An 18,885-nucleotide genomic window follows, 5' to 3' on the forward strand; every position below is an offset into this window, starting at 1 on the left:
ATGTAATACAGGGACTTAAGTTTGCTTGTATGGTTCGAGACTGATCAATGAACCGTCTTTGAGTCAAACCCTCCTTTGAAGCATTAGCCCGTTAATGTGGTGGTAGGTAATGATTCTCCATATCGATTAGCAGTGTCTGCTTACGAAAACTTATGCCCAAGGAATTGTGAATCAGTTTGTTTTACTGATAGCGTTATCTCGTTATTTGTTACTTAGCTGTAATGCATTGGTGATTAGAAATGCGACCAAGGAAACGAGACTTACGAGGTTAATGTTTCCAGTATATTAATACTATATCTAATGATATCATTATTGCCAAACTGGCCAAACTGTGTAACTTAGAAATTACAAAAAATTCTAAAATATGGCAATTCAAAACAATCTTGATGTTTCTTTTAAACCATTTTAATCGCAGTCTCGAAATGCGTTGCTATTTAGACATCGAAAATAAGTATCCACATGCTTTTTAGTACATAAAAAATAAGTATAATAATGTTTAAATACATATATGTCGCTCGTATTATTCATCATGAATTATTTAAATGTTAACTTATCATGCTCCAAATACAAATAATGCATTTCAAGAAATATGTGGTTGAAATAATAAGTGGTTACCAGGATTTAAAGTCCACTAAGAAATCAATGTAGAGAATTCCAGACAGATGACTCTCAAATCACCGGGTCAGTTATATAATATTATAGAATTTAGCAGATAGAAAGTTCCCAGAATACTAAAGTTTAGTCAAAAGAACTGGCCTTTGACAAGCATTGAAGACAATCGATCCTCAAAAAACACGAATGTTCAGTCTCAAGGAGCGGGTGATAGCAAGGGTGGCAAGCGACCCTTAAGAACCACCGGTCCTTTTAAATAAGTTAAATTAAAGGGCTGGCAAGCCATCCCCAATACAATATTACCATTACCACAATAATTTAGAGAACCATTTAGCAACGGGGACGAGGCTCATTTTCAATATAACGTTAAATAATATTTGGAGTCCAGTCTGAAATATTAACATGCAAATATCTGCGAAATTATTCACACTTTCTCTCCGCCGCGCATTTTTGCGTCCAACATTTTATTATTTGCAATAACTTGGTTATTCAAAATAGTATTAAGGGTTATTTTTTATAAAAAATGTTAATAAAATTAGTTTTATGGTTCATATGTAAGCAATATTATATTTTTTGTTAAGTTTTTACTCATTAGGTATTAGTTGGAGCTTTTAATATTATGTATAACACTCACGTCGAAAAAGTCGTTCAATTTGTCATCGCCCGAGGGAAAATCCTGTTCAAAATAAATAATGTTGGTAAGTAACATACAAAACAAACAAAAACAATAAAATAAAATAAATACATACAAATATTTAACCCTGTAGATATATTAATTATGATATGGTAGGTTCTTTTGGTGAAACAAAAAATCGTAATTTGAAAAAAAATATTTTTATTTGTTACTCGTGTTTAGGATGGGTATATTTGTTATGTACCTCACTCAAAGTAATGCAATATACAATACAATAATTACTACAGTAAGTGCATCTTGTATTGCATATAAATTCACAACACCTCACATAAAAGCTTAATTAACTAAACTCACTTACATCCAATGAAAGACAAATATCGTCAATAATTATATGTTAGGTGAATGTAAAAAATAACTGATTTGTTTGCAACATGCATAAAATAAAATAATTTAATACTTTCACATAAAAATGTACCAAACGAATTTGGTGTACAAAAAAAAATAACTCTTTGTACCGTATCTGTAATATTGACATTGATTGGATGAGGATGTAAATTTTATACTCAATTCCACTAAATGTTTCATGAGGCTACCATCCTGGCAAAGGATTCAAATAAAACCAATTTTGTTGACAAATATGTTGTACACTTTATGCTATGTTCGATACATTTGAAAGTTCGATCGATATAATATACAGGCACATGGAACACAACAAAATAGGTTATGAATATCTACGTTGGCACTTCGATAAGGATTTAATAATTAATTTTAATTTAGTTTGATATCTTCATCATGATTATTTTTCTCTTCAGATTATACACACATCTATTTTGGTTAGCTTGGAATAATAGAAATATTGTCATTTCCGTTCATGTAGCGATGGCGATGCAAGTCGAATGATGCATTAATTAAAGGTTTTTGATTTGAAAATTCAATCGCTTTGAAATATTATAGATGGTTTCGTCTATCGTCGAGCACTTTTTAAAAATCTCCCTATGATCTTAAAAAATAATAAAGTGTCTGGCCTATACATAATGTTTTGTAGTGAAAAATCTCCATCTTGTTTTTTTCAACCCTTTTTCAGATATGGTTTTATTGTTAAATGTGGCAAAAAAAGTTCTTTGCATAAATCAAAACAGGCAGGTGTTCAGCTGTAATTTCAACCTTATACCATCTGTGGAAGGAGTGCGTGATTTCATCCGATTCCGAAAGATGATGTGGATCACCTTAATAAATTCATTCAAATGGAATTGGTTGCAGGTTTTAACATAAGTAAAGCATCTGTAGAATCTCACAAAAAGTTTTTAACAAATAGTGTTGCAGAATATTTATATTCCCGTTTAGTTTCCTTTGGGAAAACTTTGTGTAAATCTACCTCGTTAAAATAATTACATAATATTTAGCCTTGCTCAGTGTCATTATCTTAATGAAACTTTGGTAACTTGTATTATGAAAATTATTCACGTGGTTAAGGCTCCAACTATTTTCTAAGGAATCATATAACACAGAACTTTCAGAAGTTTGTGTGGTAACATTATGCGTTTTGTTAGAAAAATTATCATTGATGATATAAGTTTTAAAATAAAAAAAATTTGCGTACAGTAGACATTACTGAATAAAAAAACTCATCTATATTTTGGGAACTAGTAGCATTATGATAAAACAATTTTATTTATTTTTCGGAATAACTTTATTGAGTGAAACCTCTAATTGTAATATTTAATTATTGAAGACAATACTAGCGATTTCTAAACGAAAATATGAAACAGAAAAATCAGAAAAGGATACGGTCACATCTAGGACACGAACCCAGGACCCTTGTCTTGCCGGGACACGCAAGTGACCCACCGTGTCTCGGCAAGACAAGGGTCCTGGGTTCGTGTCCTAGATGTGACCGTATCCTTTTCTGATTTTTCTGTTTCAGATTTTCGTTTAGAAATCGCTAATATTGTCTTCAATAATTAAAACAATTTTAATTAAAGATATGGTAATTACTTTGTGTTAATTTAACATATATAATTAATCACGTTCAAGCATATTAAAAAAATACGTTTATCGAAATTTGATACTTGTAATTGAAATAGGTATGAAAATGTTTTTTAATTAACCCCTCACACACATTTTATTCCGTTATAGCCCCTAAATGACAGATTTTAAGGGGGCGTCCATACATTACAAAAGTATCTCTGATTTTACAATGCGGATATATGTGATTCGTCGTCGGTCGAAAGAAAAGCAATTTTTAAGCTCAGTTTGTATTAAGTATTTATACTATTGGCTGGATTTCTTCGTTGAGAGTTAAAATTTAAAAAAAAAGTATTTACAATATAAAAGTGAAGTGACAGTTTTCTTACTAATTCCCTACACAAATGAAATTGTGTTTTCGAAATATCGAATTCTTTCAAACCATGTACGTTTCGAGTCAACGGTATATAATTTTAATTTCTTTAGAAATATCAATTTTTATTTTAAGCACAAATGTTTAAAAAATTTATATTATTAGATTATTTAGTTTATAAAATGGTGTTTTTTTACGACAACTCAAAATATATTAAATAAATAGTACATTTAAAATACTTTGGGAGCTTTACGAAATTTTATAAAATTTCGTAATGTCGTTGGGACTCGTAGGTAAAAATATTTGAATGCCTGAGGGGTTAAATAAATATACGTTTATCTATCCCGTCTTCGCAAGAACTAAAAAAAGGTTTCATTATTTTTGTTTTGGAATATGAAAACGAATTTAACGTCTAATAAATTCGCCATTATTGGTAACGTTATTTCATAATACGCATAATACATAATTCATAATTCACCCGACTTTATAGTAAAGCTCAGTTTACTCGGTATTATTTTAGAAGATACAAAGTGAAACAATATGGCAAATATTTGGCAAGATTCTGTTTAGCTTCCCCTGCGGTGGAGGCTCCGTGTGCTTTAGATTAGGGTGTTAGATTACAGAAATGTGTTGAATGTAGGATCTTTCCGCAAAAAAAAAACAACCATACACAAAGAAAAACAAATCTTTTACGAAAATGTATGCAAAAACCTTTCAATAGTTTCGATTCACACAATTTACATGAATTTAAAATAATTGTATGTCCGTAGTTCTTAGTATTGTTGAACACTATAAAATAAACACAAATATGCATGTGAATTGATTGAACGATAAAAAAGCTTAGAATGTAATTTGATATATTTTGAAAATTTAACATGGTACTTTTCATGAAACAATGAATTATTGAATGAATGAAGAACTCAAACAGCCACTGGACATAGAAACTTTCTAGGAAGTTTTTGGCAAGAGTTGAGTAAGTGTAACTAACCATATTGAGTACACGAGCGGATTATCGATAAGTAAACATAAGATAGCTGATATAGTTGTCTCTACACTCAAGTGAGAGTATGCTGATCACAGAGCACGGATAACAGATGACTCTGTAAAAAAAATGAGATGGACCGACGACGTCCTAAAGAGATTTCAGATAGGTCCCTAATAGTTGCATTTGAATAAAGACTCCAAAGATGTCCAAAGCTGAATGTCAGAAGGCTCACAAAAGAAAGGATATTTTTTAAGACGTAAAGTAAAGAGTTATGAAGTGAATCATTTTATGGAATCTAAAGGATCTTAATAGATTTAATCACTAATTAATTGCACCATTTACATTTAAATACAAACAAATAAGATTTAAGATGGTACACGGAGGAAAATGAGTATTGCTAATTAATTAAGAATCTCTTCAAATTATTAGTAATACGGTTAAAAACGGGATTGCAGGCCTGTATTCAAAATTTACTAAAATTTTATCAGGAAACCTGTTAACTCATTCGTAATTTCTGTAATCCAGTTTTTATCCGGATCACCAATAATTTGGAGTGATTCTTAATAATTTAGCAATTTTCATTATTTTCTGTGTAGGAAAAGTATCATGTTACGCGGAGACTGGAAAAAGGTCGAAATTCCCAGAGCTGTCGGCTGGCGGCTGTGAGGATAGCCGTTAGCGTCGCCAAAGTTGTGAGTTTAATGTGGGTAGTGATTGAAACAACTATTTACAGCAGGTGGTGCAATTGGAACGGTTATAAAACAGTTACCTATGGTTGCCCGGTATGATTAAAACAACAACATGGCCTCCGGAGATCTTTCACCATTGTTGCCATGCCGTACAGGGTGTGTGTTGTGGGATCGAGGAAGGTATCTAGATCTACCCAGAGTACAGGATGTCACATGGCAACAGTGTAATAATGAGATATGGTGTAAACTCTGTAACCATTAAGGGCGCCGTATCGTGACGTTATCAGATTGAGGAAGATCGCTGGGAGGGTCCACCGGTGATGAGCAGTTTCGAGTAATTAATTAATTACATGTTATGAATTTTAAAATATTATTTTGCCACTGCAATATAAATTATTATACTGAGGATTGGTATGGTAAAATATTAGTCACCGATGGCTGTAATCAACATAATGTATTATATTAAGTAACAGGTGATGAAGAAGTGACACACTCACACACTTTGAAATGTTATATGTAATTTATAATTTGATTTTTATTATTATACTTCATCTCTAACAAACTAGAATATATTTTTTAACGATAGACATACAAATTAATGGACTTGCCCTAACATGAAATCTGGGTAACATTTCAAAGAGCTGGAGGCAAATCACGTGACCATATTTGTGGCACCAACAGGGTTCGAGAATGTTTTGAATAAACTACAACATCAGTTATGTATTGACCGCCGAAGAGCGCACATTGAAATAACCAGACCCTGCGGTGACAAGTAGTTAGCGCTAAAGTAAGGTACAGGTGCGCAGCGCAGTGCATTGTGGACTTTTCTATGCAAGATCGGAATGTTCGTTTTTAAACGAACCGCCTAGCATAGTGGACCCCAAAAATGAGTGAAGAGGGTAAATTATAACTCTAGTGTCTAACTAAATATTGTAAAAAATACTCAATTTTGGAAACAAGCCCAAATTTTTGTTTACCCGATTTGGGATTTGTAGTTAAGGTTTTTACGCAGCCAGCAATTTGCGCGTCATTTTAAAAATGATTAGTAATTCGTAATCAGATATTATTTTTGAGGACTGAATAGTGATATTACAATGCGAGTTGTCTGTATACTGTCAAATTTATTTATTGACAAATCACAGAAAAGGAGAGGGTAATGCCGCCTCCCGCGCTCCTCGCGTGTCCTCCTTTCCCTGATTGGCTGGTACATCAATTTAAATGTCCATGATTTCAAAACATTTAAACTAGAATTTTAAAGCACTTAATCTGTTTACTCAAAGCAGCAGAAACTTCCTTGTTTGATAATAATTGTAACTCCTTTATCTTAGACCCACATTGGGGGCTCAAATTAAATATAATATTAATGAAGTTCATAATGTGCGTAGCAATGTCTTAAAGGAAAAAATGACCCATTAAACACAATAGAAACAAATCGTGTTTTATTTTACTATAGTACCTATATTCAAAAGTGTCAAAATCACATCGTTTCATTTAATTGGTTGGCTAAATTTTTATTCAGCGATGAGATATTTTTGTCTGGGTCTAAACGATACTGTCAACTTCGTCGAGATTTCAGGGGATAATACAATATCTAGGTGATGCTACACTTCGAAGTATTTCGAAAATGTAACCTTTATCAAAAACTAATTACGTGCTTATGGTAACGCCGCGCCGATGGGAACACCAGCCTTCGCATGTTAACCACCATACGCCGTCTTTGTCCAGAACCCAACTATTTGTGCTGCCTCGTTACAGTGATTTGTGGGAACACGCTTGCGTACGGATGCCTTCTTTGATATCGGATACGGTGGTCGTCTACAATTTTGTTCTTCTTCCTTCCAATTAAATTTAGTTTAACCTGCACAGTGATATTTAATTATAATTAACAAAAAATACTTTTTTTTCAATGCAAACGTTAAGACATGCAACCTATTATATTCGTAGGTACCCCCTATTTTGTGCTCTACTAATAATTGTGTTTCAAATTTTACACAACTTATTAAAAACAATATAATATGTGTTATTGTTTATCGTTTGTATGAAATTTAAAACACGTTATCTGGTTAATGTTTTAACTTTTTATTAATGATACACGTAGTTTTTTTATTGGTGGAAGTGCTTTATACGTATAAAGTAACAAATTATAAAGAAGTAAAGAAGTGAACTGCTCTCTTAAAAAAAATACATTTTTCGAATCGATGTCAATGTTTTTATTTTTGTTGTTTATTCTCTGAATAATATATAATAAAAATCATAGACGAATGAATTAAAAAAATGGTTTTAGTTTATTTCAAACATTTTGACAAAGAAAACTTCAGCATTTTTTCATTCCGTCGCCATCTTAGTTCTTCAATTGAACGTTAGATTTACCAAAATACTGAAGCTGGTGTGTGGGACCCTTAAAAATGATTTTTTGCAATACATATACCATCAAAGTAATTAATAGCATTTTTAAAATTTCCACGTGATGTAAGGGAAACATCAAGCATATGAAATTTTTGTATGGGAAATATCAAGAAAAATATGAATTTGTATGCAAAAAATCAAGTGAAAATATGAATTAGTACGAGAAACTCAAGCAAACATATGAATATGTAAGGGAAACATTAAGCTAACATATGAATTTGTATGGGAAACATCTATCGAAAATATGAATTTGCCTCGCAAAATATAGCGCGTTGCTCACATTGGCACGAAAGCGTAAGAAATTAATGACAAAACTTCATCTCGTCAAGCCCTGAAGCTGCCTGAAGCATAATAACTCTGGAATGTGTGACCCGTAACACAAACTCTGAAAATATCCCTTTATCTTAAACCTAAGTGCTGCAGATATGTTGAACCGTGTAATACAAAATATCGGCTACTTAGGAAACGTAACGCGCTCCCGCTGTATGTCTTCGAAACGGTAAGCAGGTGAAAAAGATTAAAGAGTGTCACCTGTCTTATATGCCAGTCAAATGTATGGCATTTGTGCGTAATCTGTATTAGCAATTCATCTTGCTTTATTTAGATTTTAGATGACAAATAAGATATTCAAACTAACAGCAGAAAACGAATGCATATAATATATTACTCAATTTGTATATTTCCGATGTTACATAATAAATTAGAATTATATATCGCATATTAATGTGTCATGTCTGAATTAAGCTCACTACATTGAATTTGTGAATATCATTCAACCTCTGCCAAAGGTCACCACACGTAGTTTGCTACGTTTGGTGACTTAGCAGAGGGTACGGGTTAAGGCGGGTGAGGTTTTTCAAGGTCTTGGCGACGGATGTGTTTGCCCATCTACGGCATGTCGAGTCGGATCGACGGAGACTGGTTAAGGGAGGCTTTTTTACCTCTCCGACTGGATTCTCTCGACACATTGCCTAGCACCGCTTTTGGAGGGATGAATTCATACGTTCGTCACTCCTGGACACACTGAATCCTAGATTCCTATCAACTCCTCATACCGTGTTCCTACCCAGAAATTCCTCTCTTTTCTTTCATAAAAAAAAAAACCCACCACACAGCGTTCCCTGAGATGACATAGGCCCCGAGGGAAATTATTTTTCTCACAGCCTTCTGTTAGAGCCTATGGAAAAAAAATCTTAACTATGAAGCAGAAAATCTGTTTCCGTGCTGTCTCAAAACAACCCAGATCAATCTTGATAGTTTTAACTCTGCGCCATGAAATGCTTAGAGACAGCTATTTCCGTCTGGAATTCATCGGTTAACGTAACTAATACAGTTATTTCCATTAATATATATGATTTTGTTTAAATATCTACTGTATTTAGCTGTATACAAAAAGACTAGCATTTTTGGAACTCGGGTGAAGCCGGGTAATAAGCTGGGCAGCATCCGAAAATATAACAAATACATTTTTTTTCTCGGAGCCATCTATGTGGAGGTAATGAAAAAAAAAACAAGTTAATGCAATTTTTTTTTAGCTCGGTATCCTTATTCAATATTTACTAAGAATAACAGATAATACCATGTTAATATATTTCGTAATTGTAAAAAGCATTCACTTTGTGGCTCATCATAATTTATAATAAAAACACATAAATTTGTTTTTGACCACGATAGTTTTATTTTCACTCTACCGGTTTCGGAAGATCCCTTCCTTCGTCAGGAGAATATTTAAAACGAGAATGTTTTAAATATTCTCCTGACGAAGGAAGGGATCTTCCGAAACCGGTAGAGTGAAAATAAAACTATCGTGGTCAAAAACAAATTTATGTGTTTTTATTATAAATTAATATATTTCGTTGAATTTCTTTATCAAACTTAACACAGTTTATCTCTGTATAAAAAGGATGACGTCCTTAAAATGTCACGATAAAAATATGCCCACAAAAACATGACAGCATGAATCACACAATATATGCAAATTTGCTAATATGGGCAAACATTTTAATTTAAAGAGGATGCGATATGTAAACAAATCACATCTGCTTATTCAGTTATTATTGTGTACTTTAATTATGCGAAAAGCAAATGTCACATCAATTAATTAAAATTAACATAATTGACCTATCACCATCTAACCACAACTTTGATTAAAAAAAAAACGATTTGCAAATAATATTAGAGGCCGTCTTCTCAGCGATGCCCAAATAATATCATTTATGTTTAAAATATTTGAATTAGATGTTTAATTTGAGATAAAGCTTATAAATATACGATACGATACATAAGTCGTGAAATATAATTACAGGTTTTGATATAGCCTTGATTTGTGTGTTATTCTTCAATTATATTGGCATCTGAAAACGGCCACTGTTGATCAGTTTTTAAAACAATTTTTTTTTTGAAAATTTTGTGTTCTGAATGAAATGTTGTATCGAGAAATACCTTTTAGTTTGCAATCGTGAAGTTACCGATTTTTCTTTTTTTGTCTCTCCAATGTTAACGAGTACTAACCCATACAGATTAATATCAGTCGTTTCTCTCTCTGTAATTTTCTTCGGTTATTTGTCAGATAGAACATACTGCATTTACGTCATTGGCTGTATGGATTCGTTCTGTCTCCGATTTTGTTTTGGTTACATATTAATAATATTTTATCGTGTGCACAACTTATTAAAATTCTTCTAGAAAAATTAATAAAGTAAAAAAAACACATACATTTGCATAACATTCTGGAGTGGTTAGTAATAAACCAGTGTCCAGAATCAAAACCATGCTTGAAATTTCATTAGTTATTTTTAGACCAGATCTGAATAGCAGAAGTTCTTTCTAACCTTCCTCTTAATTCCCTTTTCCCTATATTAGGAGTGCAATGGTCATACTACCTTCTGGCTGGACTGTTCTTTGGAAATCATAGATAAAAAACACTAGCATTCTGGAGGCTTGCATCAACGTGGATCTATCTTACATGCAATATAGGCAGATATGATATGTAGGCGTAGGCCCTTCTGATTAGGTATTCGATTGTACATGCAATGAAAGTCTGATAATGTTTTTGCTTTGTTAGACGGGAAAACCTCGTTCTGTCGGGTATAATGTTGGATCAATGCATTATGACGATTGATCAAATCGAATAAATCCGTGCATATTTCATATTATGACCTGAGTCAAGCTGACCTCCATGTAAACCTGTAAGTTTCCATGGAGCTGTATAAAAATGGTCGTTTAAAATTTACGTTCAGCAAGACATTATTTTTTTAATCTTAAGCAAACGTACTCGTAAATTCAATGATATATTATTTTTCCATATTGCTCTGCTAATTATGAGAGCTTTTAACAAACTATTAGTAATTGAGATTATCAACACTTTACTTTTCTAAAATCTACTGATTTTTATCTGGATTTTTGTTTTAAATCAAGTCCTACTAACTTTCTAAAACCGTCAATAAACTAGATACCTACTACTTTCAGATTTATTTAGTGTTTACATAGGTAAATATCTTGGACCTAGGATGGAAAAAAATGTTTGTAACATGTCGTTAAATAATTTTAATAAAGATATCAAATGTATTTAATTGATCGATGAAAACAATATTTTTTTGCACTTTTTGAGCTTTGAAAAGAATGCAATTTTGACGCACTTAGAAAGATTAATAGATGTTTTTTGGATGCAAGGTTTATATTTTCATATCGATACTGACGCTAAATTATTAGACCAATTACTAAAACAATAATGTTTCAAAACCTTTCAGGTCAAATAATCACACATCGTCAAAGTGGCCCTGTTGCGTTTTTCTCGTTTGTGCATGTCCTGTGTATTCATGTATTATTTATAAGATGGGTAACATTTTGAAAAAAATCTCAAAGCTAATTTTCAATATTTTAAATAATAAACACGCACAGACAGTAAAAACTTCTAAAACCTCATCTACATACTGAATATTGCGGGCACCTCAAGGTATTCATAACTTCACTGGACTGCTGAATGTAGCCAGTAGCACCAGTATTTTCTGCTGCATTTGACAAGTTTTGACTGTCCCTAAACGCGAAAATCTTCGTGGATGGAAAGTAAAAAAAATAGAAGAATTATATTACAGAAGGTAACATGTAATTTTTTAAATATTTTTGTTTATACTAACTAACCTGTACCCGGTGTTGCTCGGGGGCTTATAAATGGTTCGGGGTAAAGTTTTGAGGTTACGAATTCTAATAACTGACAATTGGGTGCGTTTTTAAGGTGGATATAATATTAATACCATGTCTTCCTCGGGCGTCCTCGATTTTTTCAACCGTTCACTTTCAAGTAATACATTTTCATCACGCCTCTTTCTTCGTTCATCACTCCCGTCTCATTTTACCACGAATAATTATTTGATTCTAGTGTTCCTTGGTCATCCCCGACTTTTTATACCATTACCTCTCTCGATGGCTATAAATGTATTGTTTAATAAATTTTTAGTTTTATATAATCTTTTGTTTTGTATAAATATTTTAATTCATATTCCTTTCTCACAAATTTAATTTACTTATTCCATATTGTATATATATCCATATTTATCTACTGTCTCAGTAGAGGTAAAGTCACAAGGAGGAAATCCATAATTGGTTTTATTTTAACTATATAATACTTATGTACAAACTGATTAAATGTAAACTGTCGATTTCCCGAAAATTAATAAATAAATAAATTACTAGTATCATGAAACTCATATTGTTACTGTTAATTAACATATGTCGACTTCAATTCGACTCCGTATCTCATTCCAGTGCAGAGATAATTCGTTAAGTCTTTCTCTCGACCATTTAAAACCATTATCTAAACACCCCTGGTACTAATAAGAACAATCTTTGAATTTTTCAGCGATATCAGTCGAATGGTACTGGCACGCATATGGGACAAACAAAAAAACATTTTTTTATATAAATGTACAGATTATTATATAACCTACAATAAGATTATTATCTTCAGACAATCACGATTATAACACGAGAACAAAGCACATCATCTAGAACCAAACCATATCATAATTATATCAATGAAAATAAAACGATAATATTAACAAAGTAACATATAAAAAGCAAAATCCAAGACAAAGAACATACCTCGAAAGCGTTAGCACATTGCTGTCCAGCCTGTTGGGGGTTGGCGAATAGTTTCAGTTCTTGAAAGGACCCCTGCACAAAAACCAGAATACAATAGTACCACAGAAACTTTTCGGTCCAGCGGAGTAATTCCATCTTCAGTGAGACATTACGCTGCCCGGATGACCACTCGCAACTCGCAACTCGCAACTTGTTAGTTCGTTCATTGGGGGCTCTTCTGCTGAAAGTTTGCCCTCCTTTGAACTACAAATAATGTATTTTTGATACCAACACAGACACAGATATTTCAAGAATTGAAAACGTATTATAAACACACAAGCTTAATACTAAACACATTGCTTTACGATAGGTATTTACATTCTTACATGTTAACATAACTTAAACATAATGAATGGAGGAAGTAGCCAAACAAAAGCATATTCGGTCTTATAAAACAATATCCTCCTAGATAATAAACATATTTTAAATTTTACACAGCTGATAAACAACCATTTATGTATGGTAAACGTTTGTTTATCAGTTGTGTAAAATTTAAAACATGTTTATGGTAATGCTCTAAAAGCAGTACGTTTGTGATAATAATAATATGCTAGTTCTAAAGGCGCTATTTCTGATAAACATCACATCGAAGGGCGCTTAAATATGATATTATGTATAATTAAATCATTACGTTTTACAAGTATTTTTTATTATTGTGACAGCTTTATCGGTGTTCAAGGACATTTTCAAACTGTTACACTGGCCTTGGACGCCAAAAAACCGATCACAATAATAAAAAAAACTAAATTACTTGCAGAATTTCATTATAACGTTATTAAATGTGGTTTACATTGATTTTAAAAAAATAAGTTCGCCTAATTAAACACAAAAACACTAATAATATAATGAATAATAAATTTTTGATTTCAGCTCCGTTGCAATTTTTGTCCTTCTGTTACATTTTATGTTTATTTGGAAAACCAACAGTTATGATATTTTATTATGTATGATAAAATAAATATATCTATAATTACTCAACCAAAGTCGAATTCACTGTATGAAGTGTTAAAAATGTTTGAAGCGTGGCGAATGAGTGAGTTTTGTTTTGAGTGTATCAAGGGAGATGTTATTAAGTTGCTATCAATCCATTTTTATTACTAGTTATTTTTTTTATTTATGGAGACAATTGAAACTTTCAATCTATTGAGAATGTTTGTTTATGTTTGTATTATAAGACCAGATACACTTGTTTTCTTATCTCTAAGCGCACGTGCACCAATTAACAATATTAGCGTTTCTGTTTAAAGAATTTTATCAACAACGGACCAATTGCCTCAATTAATTAAACAGGGTCGTAATTAAATTTCATGATATACTGAGTCACCAGTGACTCACTGCCTTAAAAAATGTTTTTAACAAATGAATTTACATAACATATTATTATATTAAACCACCTATTTTACTACGTAAATTTATGAACCAAAATACCTTGAAATCAGCATGAATAAAATTAATAACATTATAAGAAATGTCCAGTGATGAATAATTTTCACTTTAGCATATAATATATCTCTCAATTTAATACGAGTTTCTCGAATTATTTCAGATTTTGACATCATGTATGGTGTTGCTAATTTGCTTTTAATTAATTAATACTATGTACAAAACACGCATTATAAAATATGACAGATTCCAAATAATATCTTTAAAAACATCTATAACATTATTTACAAAAGCACTGCGAATTACTGAAGTGAAAAAAACTAACGTAACGAATACTTCCTCGTAATTTCTCAAAAATAATATGTTAAAAAAGTCCCTTTAACTATTTATAGTTTGCTCTTGAAGTCTTGGGCATAAGTTTTGTTGTTAAATATCATACATTACCTACACAAAAAATACCGTTTTTGTCAATACTCGTGACACGTGAATATTAAAACGGTAAACTAACAAAGTAAAATCACAAAAAGATTAACATAATGTTCTTGTTACAATAGTATTCCAGTCAAATTTTTATAATTTTTTTTATGAATTTTTACCTTCTAACATAAATACCAGTATTTAAAATTTTTTTATGACGTCGAATTTCAATGTTTGCATTTTTCAAAGCCCGCCAATACGATGAAAATCTGTCGAGGTAGGCGTGACGTCATAAGTACCTCGGATTTATTGGTTAACAGCAAGGTTAATCCCACTCGGGCCGGTATGAAAATAAACTGTATGTAATTATTTAGCAAGATTTCCAAAAAACATGAATAATTTGTAATCCGCAATAGTGACCCGTATGCGAGTATACTCAGAGAAACTTGGCATAAAATAAAATTGTCCGCATTCTTAATGCACGCAGCTGATCACCAGCCATAACCTGCCGACAAATCACAGGGCGTTTGAGTTTTTCGCGGTTTCAATCGTTTTTAATGACGATTTATTAGTATATAATAAACCTCATATATTCAGAAATAGCGTTTATTTTCATCTTTTCTTTATAAACGTTTTTAGCCATAATATTTTTTTATCATTTAAGAAGAAGAAAATACTAATAAATCAGAATGGAACATGAAACAGAACAAGACACAGAAAAAAAAGATAACGGTCATAACTAGGAATCGAACTCAGGATCTCTTGTCTCACCTGGACAGGAATATTTTTGTTTGGGCCATAACATTTTTACTCCATTTCCTTATTTACTTCAGATGTGACAGGTGACTCTAGATCTTATAGTAAATGTTTGTGTTTTTAAAACTTATGTATCATCGCAAATATTTTCAGATAGTTACGATGTTATTTATATCATAAGCTTTTAATTTTAAAATGCCAATCTTACTGTTAAATATTAAAGACACCCACTTGTTTTAAAAAAATCGAATAAGAGAGAAATCTGGGTAGTAACTTCTACTCATAATAAAATATACAGGTCATTTCCGATACCCGTCTAGTTACCTGTAAAAAACATAATATAAACAAATGTTTATTTCTGACTTTGCACAGAATGCTCGGGGCAATGCGCTGTTTATCCAGGATTATGTACTCAATCTTCCAGAAGAAAAATCTGTTTGGTTTAGGTAAGTATCTGCATCGAGTTGAAATACATTAAGCTTCCCATGAAGTCTGTTGGAACGATATATTTCTGTTTATATTTTATTTTTATTGGGTGCGCAGCATATGCTTTTTGTTTCAAAGCAGATTTAAATAGATGAAAGCTTAATGCTAAAAGTACATTACGCAGTGTTTATAAAACATTATTTTCATTAAAATGGAACATTGAACCGATATTACACAGAGTTTATCAGAACTTTGTAAATAGATGGAAAACATGTTGAGCAAAAAGATGTTACAAGCTGTACAAATATTTATATGGAACTCAATTAATACATTTTTTTTAAAATAATGACAAACATTCCCGGTTTACGAAGAACCTGTCAATATTTGAAAATTACCACCACAGTAAGTGGAAAATATTGCTTGTATTGTGATGTAGGACTTAGCCAATATTTGGAAGGACTTGTTAAGACTCCGTATTTACTGCGACTTTAATTTAATTGTTTGTATTATTAACACAAAAGTTCGTTGTACAAACATATTTAGATTTTGAACGTACGTATATTTTTAGGCTATTGATGTATGAACTTTGTAGGTATCTGCAATGTTTGATTTTATAGCTAAATCATCGGTTCCACCGATGCACGAAGTAAAACTAGATGAATGTTCAAAAGCAAAAACCTAGAAGTCCATTAGCTTATGTTAATATTATTTATGTGGTAACTGTTTTTGCTTGCGTTACCTTATGCATTCGTATGCATGAATAATTATAAGGTATTTCCGTTCTTCTATTAATTCGACCCATGTATTCGATTCATTCGTGTCATGACTGTCGAGCGTCCCGACTTCATCTTTCATTAGAATTCACATCATATTTACCTACATTTCCAGACACTGCTTTTACCATTCAAAACTATATAAAATTACCTATCAATCCTTTTCATCACGGTTAAATATTATATTATTATGCCTTCGGATCTCCAAACTTGGAATACGATCGTACCTCTCCTGCTGATGTTACTTGTTAATAATTTGTTGATTTTCCCGAGAAAATAGAATCATCAATGCTGAACACCTCACACTCCCGTCGTCTAGACAAAATAAGTGATTTTTGAATCGAAAATTAATCGAAACCGTAAAAAAGTTTGTTTGAAAACAAATATTTGTTTGAAAATAAATATTTCTTTCCACGGACTAGGACTGTTGGCTTATTACCTACTAAACTTCATGTTAAATAAAAAAAAAACTTGAATAGAAATGTCACAAAGGATGTAGTTTACGTATCTATCTATATGTCAATCAGGTTTTAAGGTAATATTTTTTATCTACAGTCATAGTCACAACTCATTACTCAATCCCATTATTGATTCAAAATATTTGTTATCCGGTTAAAACTGGATTGCAGGCTCTGAACGAATGAATTGATAGGTTTCCCGATAAACTATAAGTAAAATATAAATGAATTAAGATGATGTCGGAAGACGCGTTCATGAAAATCCTAGCATTTTTGCATGTATTCATTATTTAGGCATGTGCCCAGTTTGGTGGTCTTAACATACCTATAAATAATAATAAAAAAAACACACTGATTATAGAAAAAAAAGTTATATGTATATATATATATATATATTTTAAGAAAAACAGGTGCACGAGCACGTGTTCCTATATTATTACTAAATTACTAAAAGTTTATCGGGAAGCGGCCTGCATTCCTGTTTTTAACCGGATTACCCATAAATGGAAGATGGTTTTATTATCAAATTATTATAGGGAATAAATATTTGCCTGAAACACTTAAATTAGTTTAAAAAATCTTCCGAGAAAAAATAAATGCCACCGATTAAAAATATCCACACTAGCAACTTTCCCAACTGCAGAGGTAGATTTGTAGGTACCACAAATTTTCAAGAGTTTAAACAAGATGTTCTGTTTTAAAAAATAATACTTAAGGCACGTACAACTTTTCAAAAGACTCAAGGAGGAACTAACAAACGTAATTAGGAAAATGTGTACATGATTATTTGCATAACACGTATCTATTTATACTTGAACACATACAAATCAGAGTGAAAAACGTTAACTAGCCAAAAGTTATTAACTAGGACCTAATTTGAACAAAAAAATTAAATATGAACACTGAGATTTTTGTTGATTTCCAAAATTAACAACTGGCTTCGCATAAAAGGCAATACTTCAGAGAATGCTAAATTACTATTGTTGAGTTGTTGGGTTGTTCAGAGCGTGTCAAACGTGTATGCATAATGATTAACACGTGTTATCACTCTTCTCATGTGCGATGATTTCCTTGTACGCATGCTAGTCATAATCAGGATCATTACCATATTTGCGCTAATGTGATGCACATTGCATTGCAAACAAATCTGCAGCTATAATTCTGGGTACTTTACATTATAGTTACGAATATTTAGTACAAAAGTAAGCGATACGTTGTTTTAAAACGGAATGCATTATGAATAATTTATGATTTTGTATTATTACTAACTTTAAAGTGTTCACAAAATTTTAAACGCTCATCGGTACCTACCTAAAAGAACAAAAAGAATTAACATACTGAATTTACAAATGCGAAAACTTTATTTTTTTATGTGAAACTGCTCTCAATCATCGGGAGCCAGTGAGTATATTGTAAGGCTAGAGGCAGTGGAAAAGGAATGAGATGGAGAGGAGGAAGGTGGGGAAATCCTTGGCTATTCAGATCTTGTCACCAAGCCATTTCAAGCTACATTTCAATTCAGAATGGTGGTCTTATACCGGTGCGATACTCAGAGTATCTTCCACTCTGGAAGGTACCGCAAATATACAAAAAAATTAAATATGCATATACATTGTGAAATAACACAAAGTTATATAAAATATAAAAGTTACTTTTGCGCACGCCGGGATTAGAACTCGCGACCTCCGGATTACTATTCGAGAGCCTTACCCTTCTACTACGTGTTGTTTTAATTAAAAATAATTGTTTTAAATTATGTAAAAAATTTACAAACATAACGTGGTTTCATGTATAAGCTTACACTAAATGTAATACTTTTTATTCTTAAGTGTTAATAATATTTTTTTATAGTTTTGACACAAAATCCAC

General features: G+C 31.8%; 1 protein-coding gene across 11 annotated transcripts in view; it reads right to left on the bottom strand.

Annotated features, from left to right (window-relative positions):
* Nucleotides 1-18,885, bottom strand: part of Mp (collagen XV/XVIII-type protein multiplexin) — an 895,293-nt gene that overhangs the window by 240,864 nt on the left and 635,544 nt on the right. For 7 of the 11 annotated variants that reach the window (XM_089633232.1, XM_089633230.1, XM_089633231.1 and 4 more), the window contains exons 4-5: nucleotides 12,765-12,836; nucleotides 1,247-1,288 (exon numbers count right to left, since the gene is read on the bottom strand). The exons of 1 other annotated variant lie outside the window; for it this stretch is intronic. In XM_089633232.1, the coding sequence (XP_089489358.1) occupies nucleotides 1,247-1,288; nucleotides 12,765-12,836 (114 nt within the window). Of the gene's footprint in view, nucleotides 1-1,246; nucleotides 1,289-12,764; nucleotides 13,008-18,885 lie in introns of all 11 variants that reach the window. 3 more of the 11 variants (XM_089633238.1, XM_089633234.1, XM_089633239.1) reach the window with 3 other exon arrangements.

This window comes from Hesperophylax consimilis, chromosome 7 (genome assembly GCF_061612785.1).
Source record: "Hesperophylax consimilis isolate HC1 chromosome 7, BYU_Hcon_1.0, whole genome shotgun sequence".
Taxonomy (NCBI): Eukaryota; Metazoa; Arthropoda; class Insecta; order Trichoptera; family Limnephilidae; genus Hesperophylax; species Hesperophylax consimilis.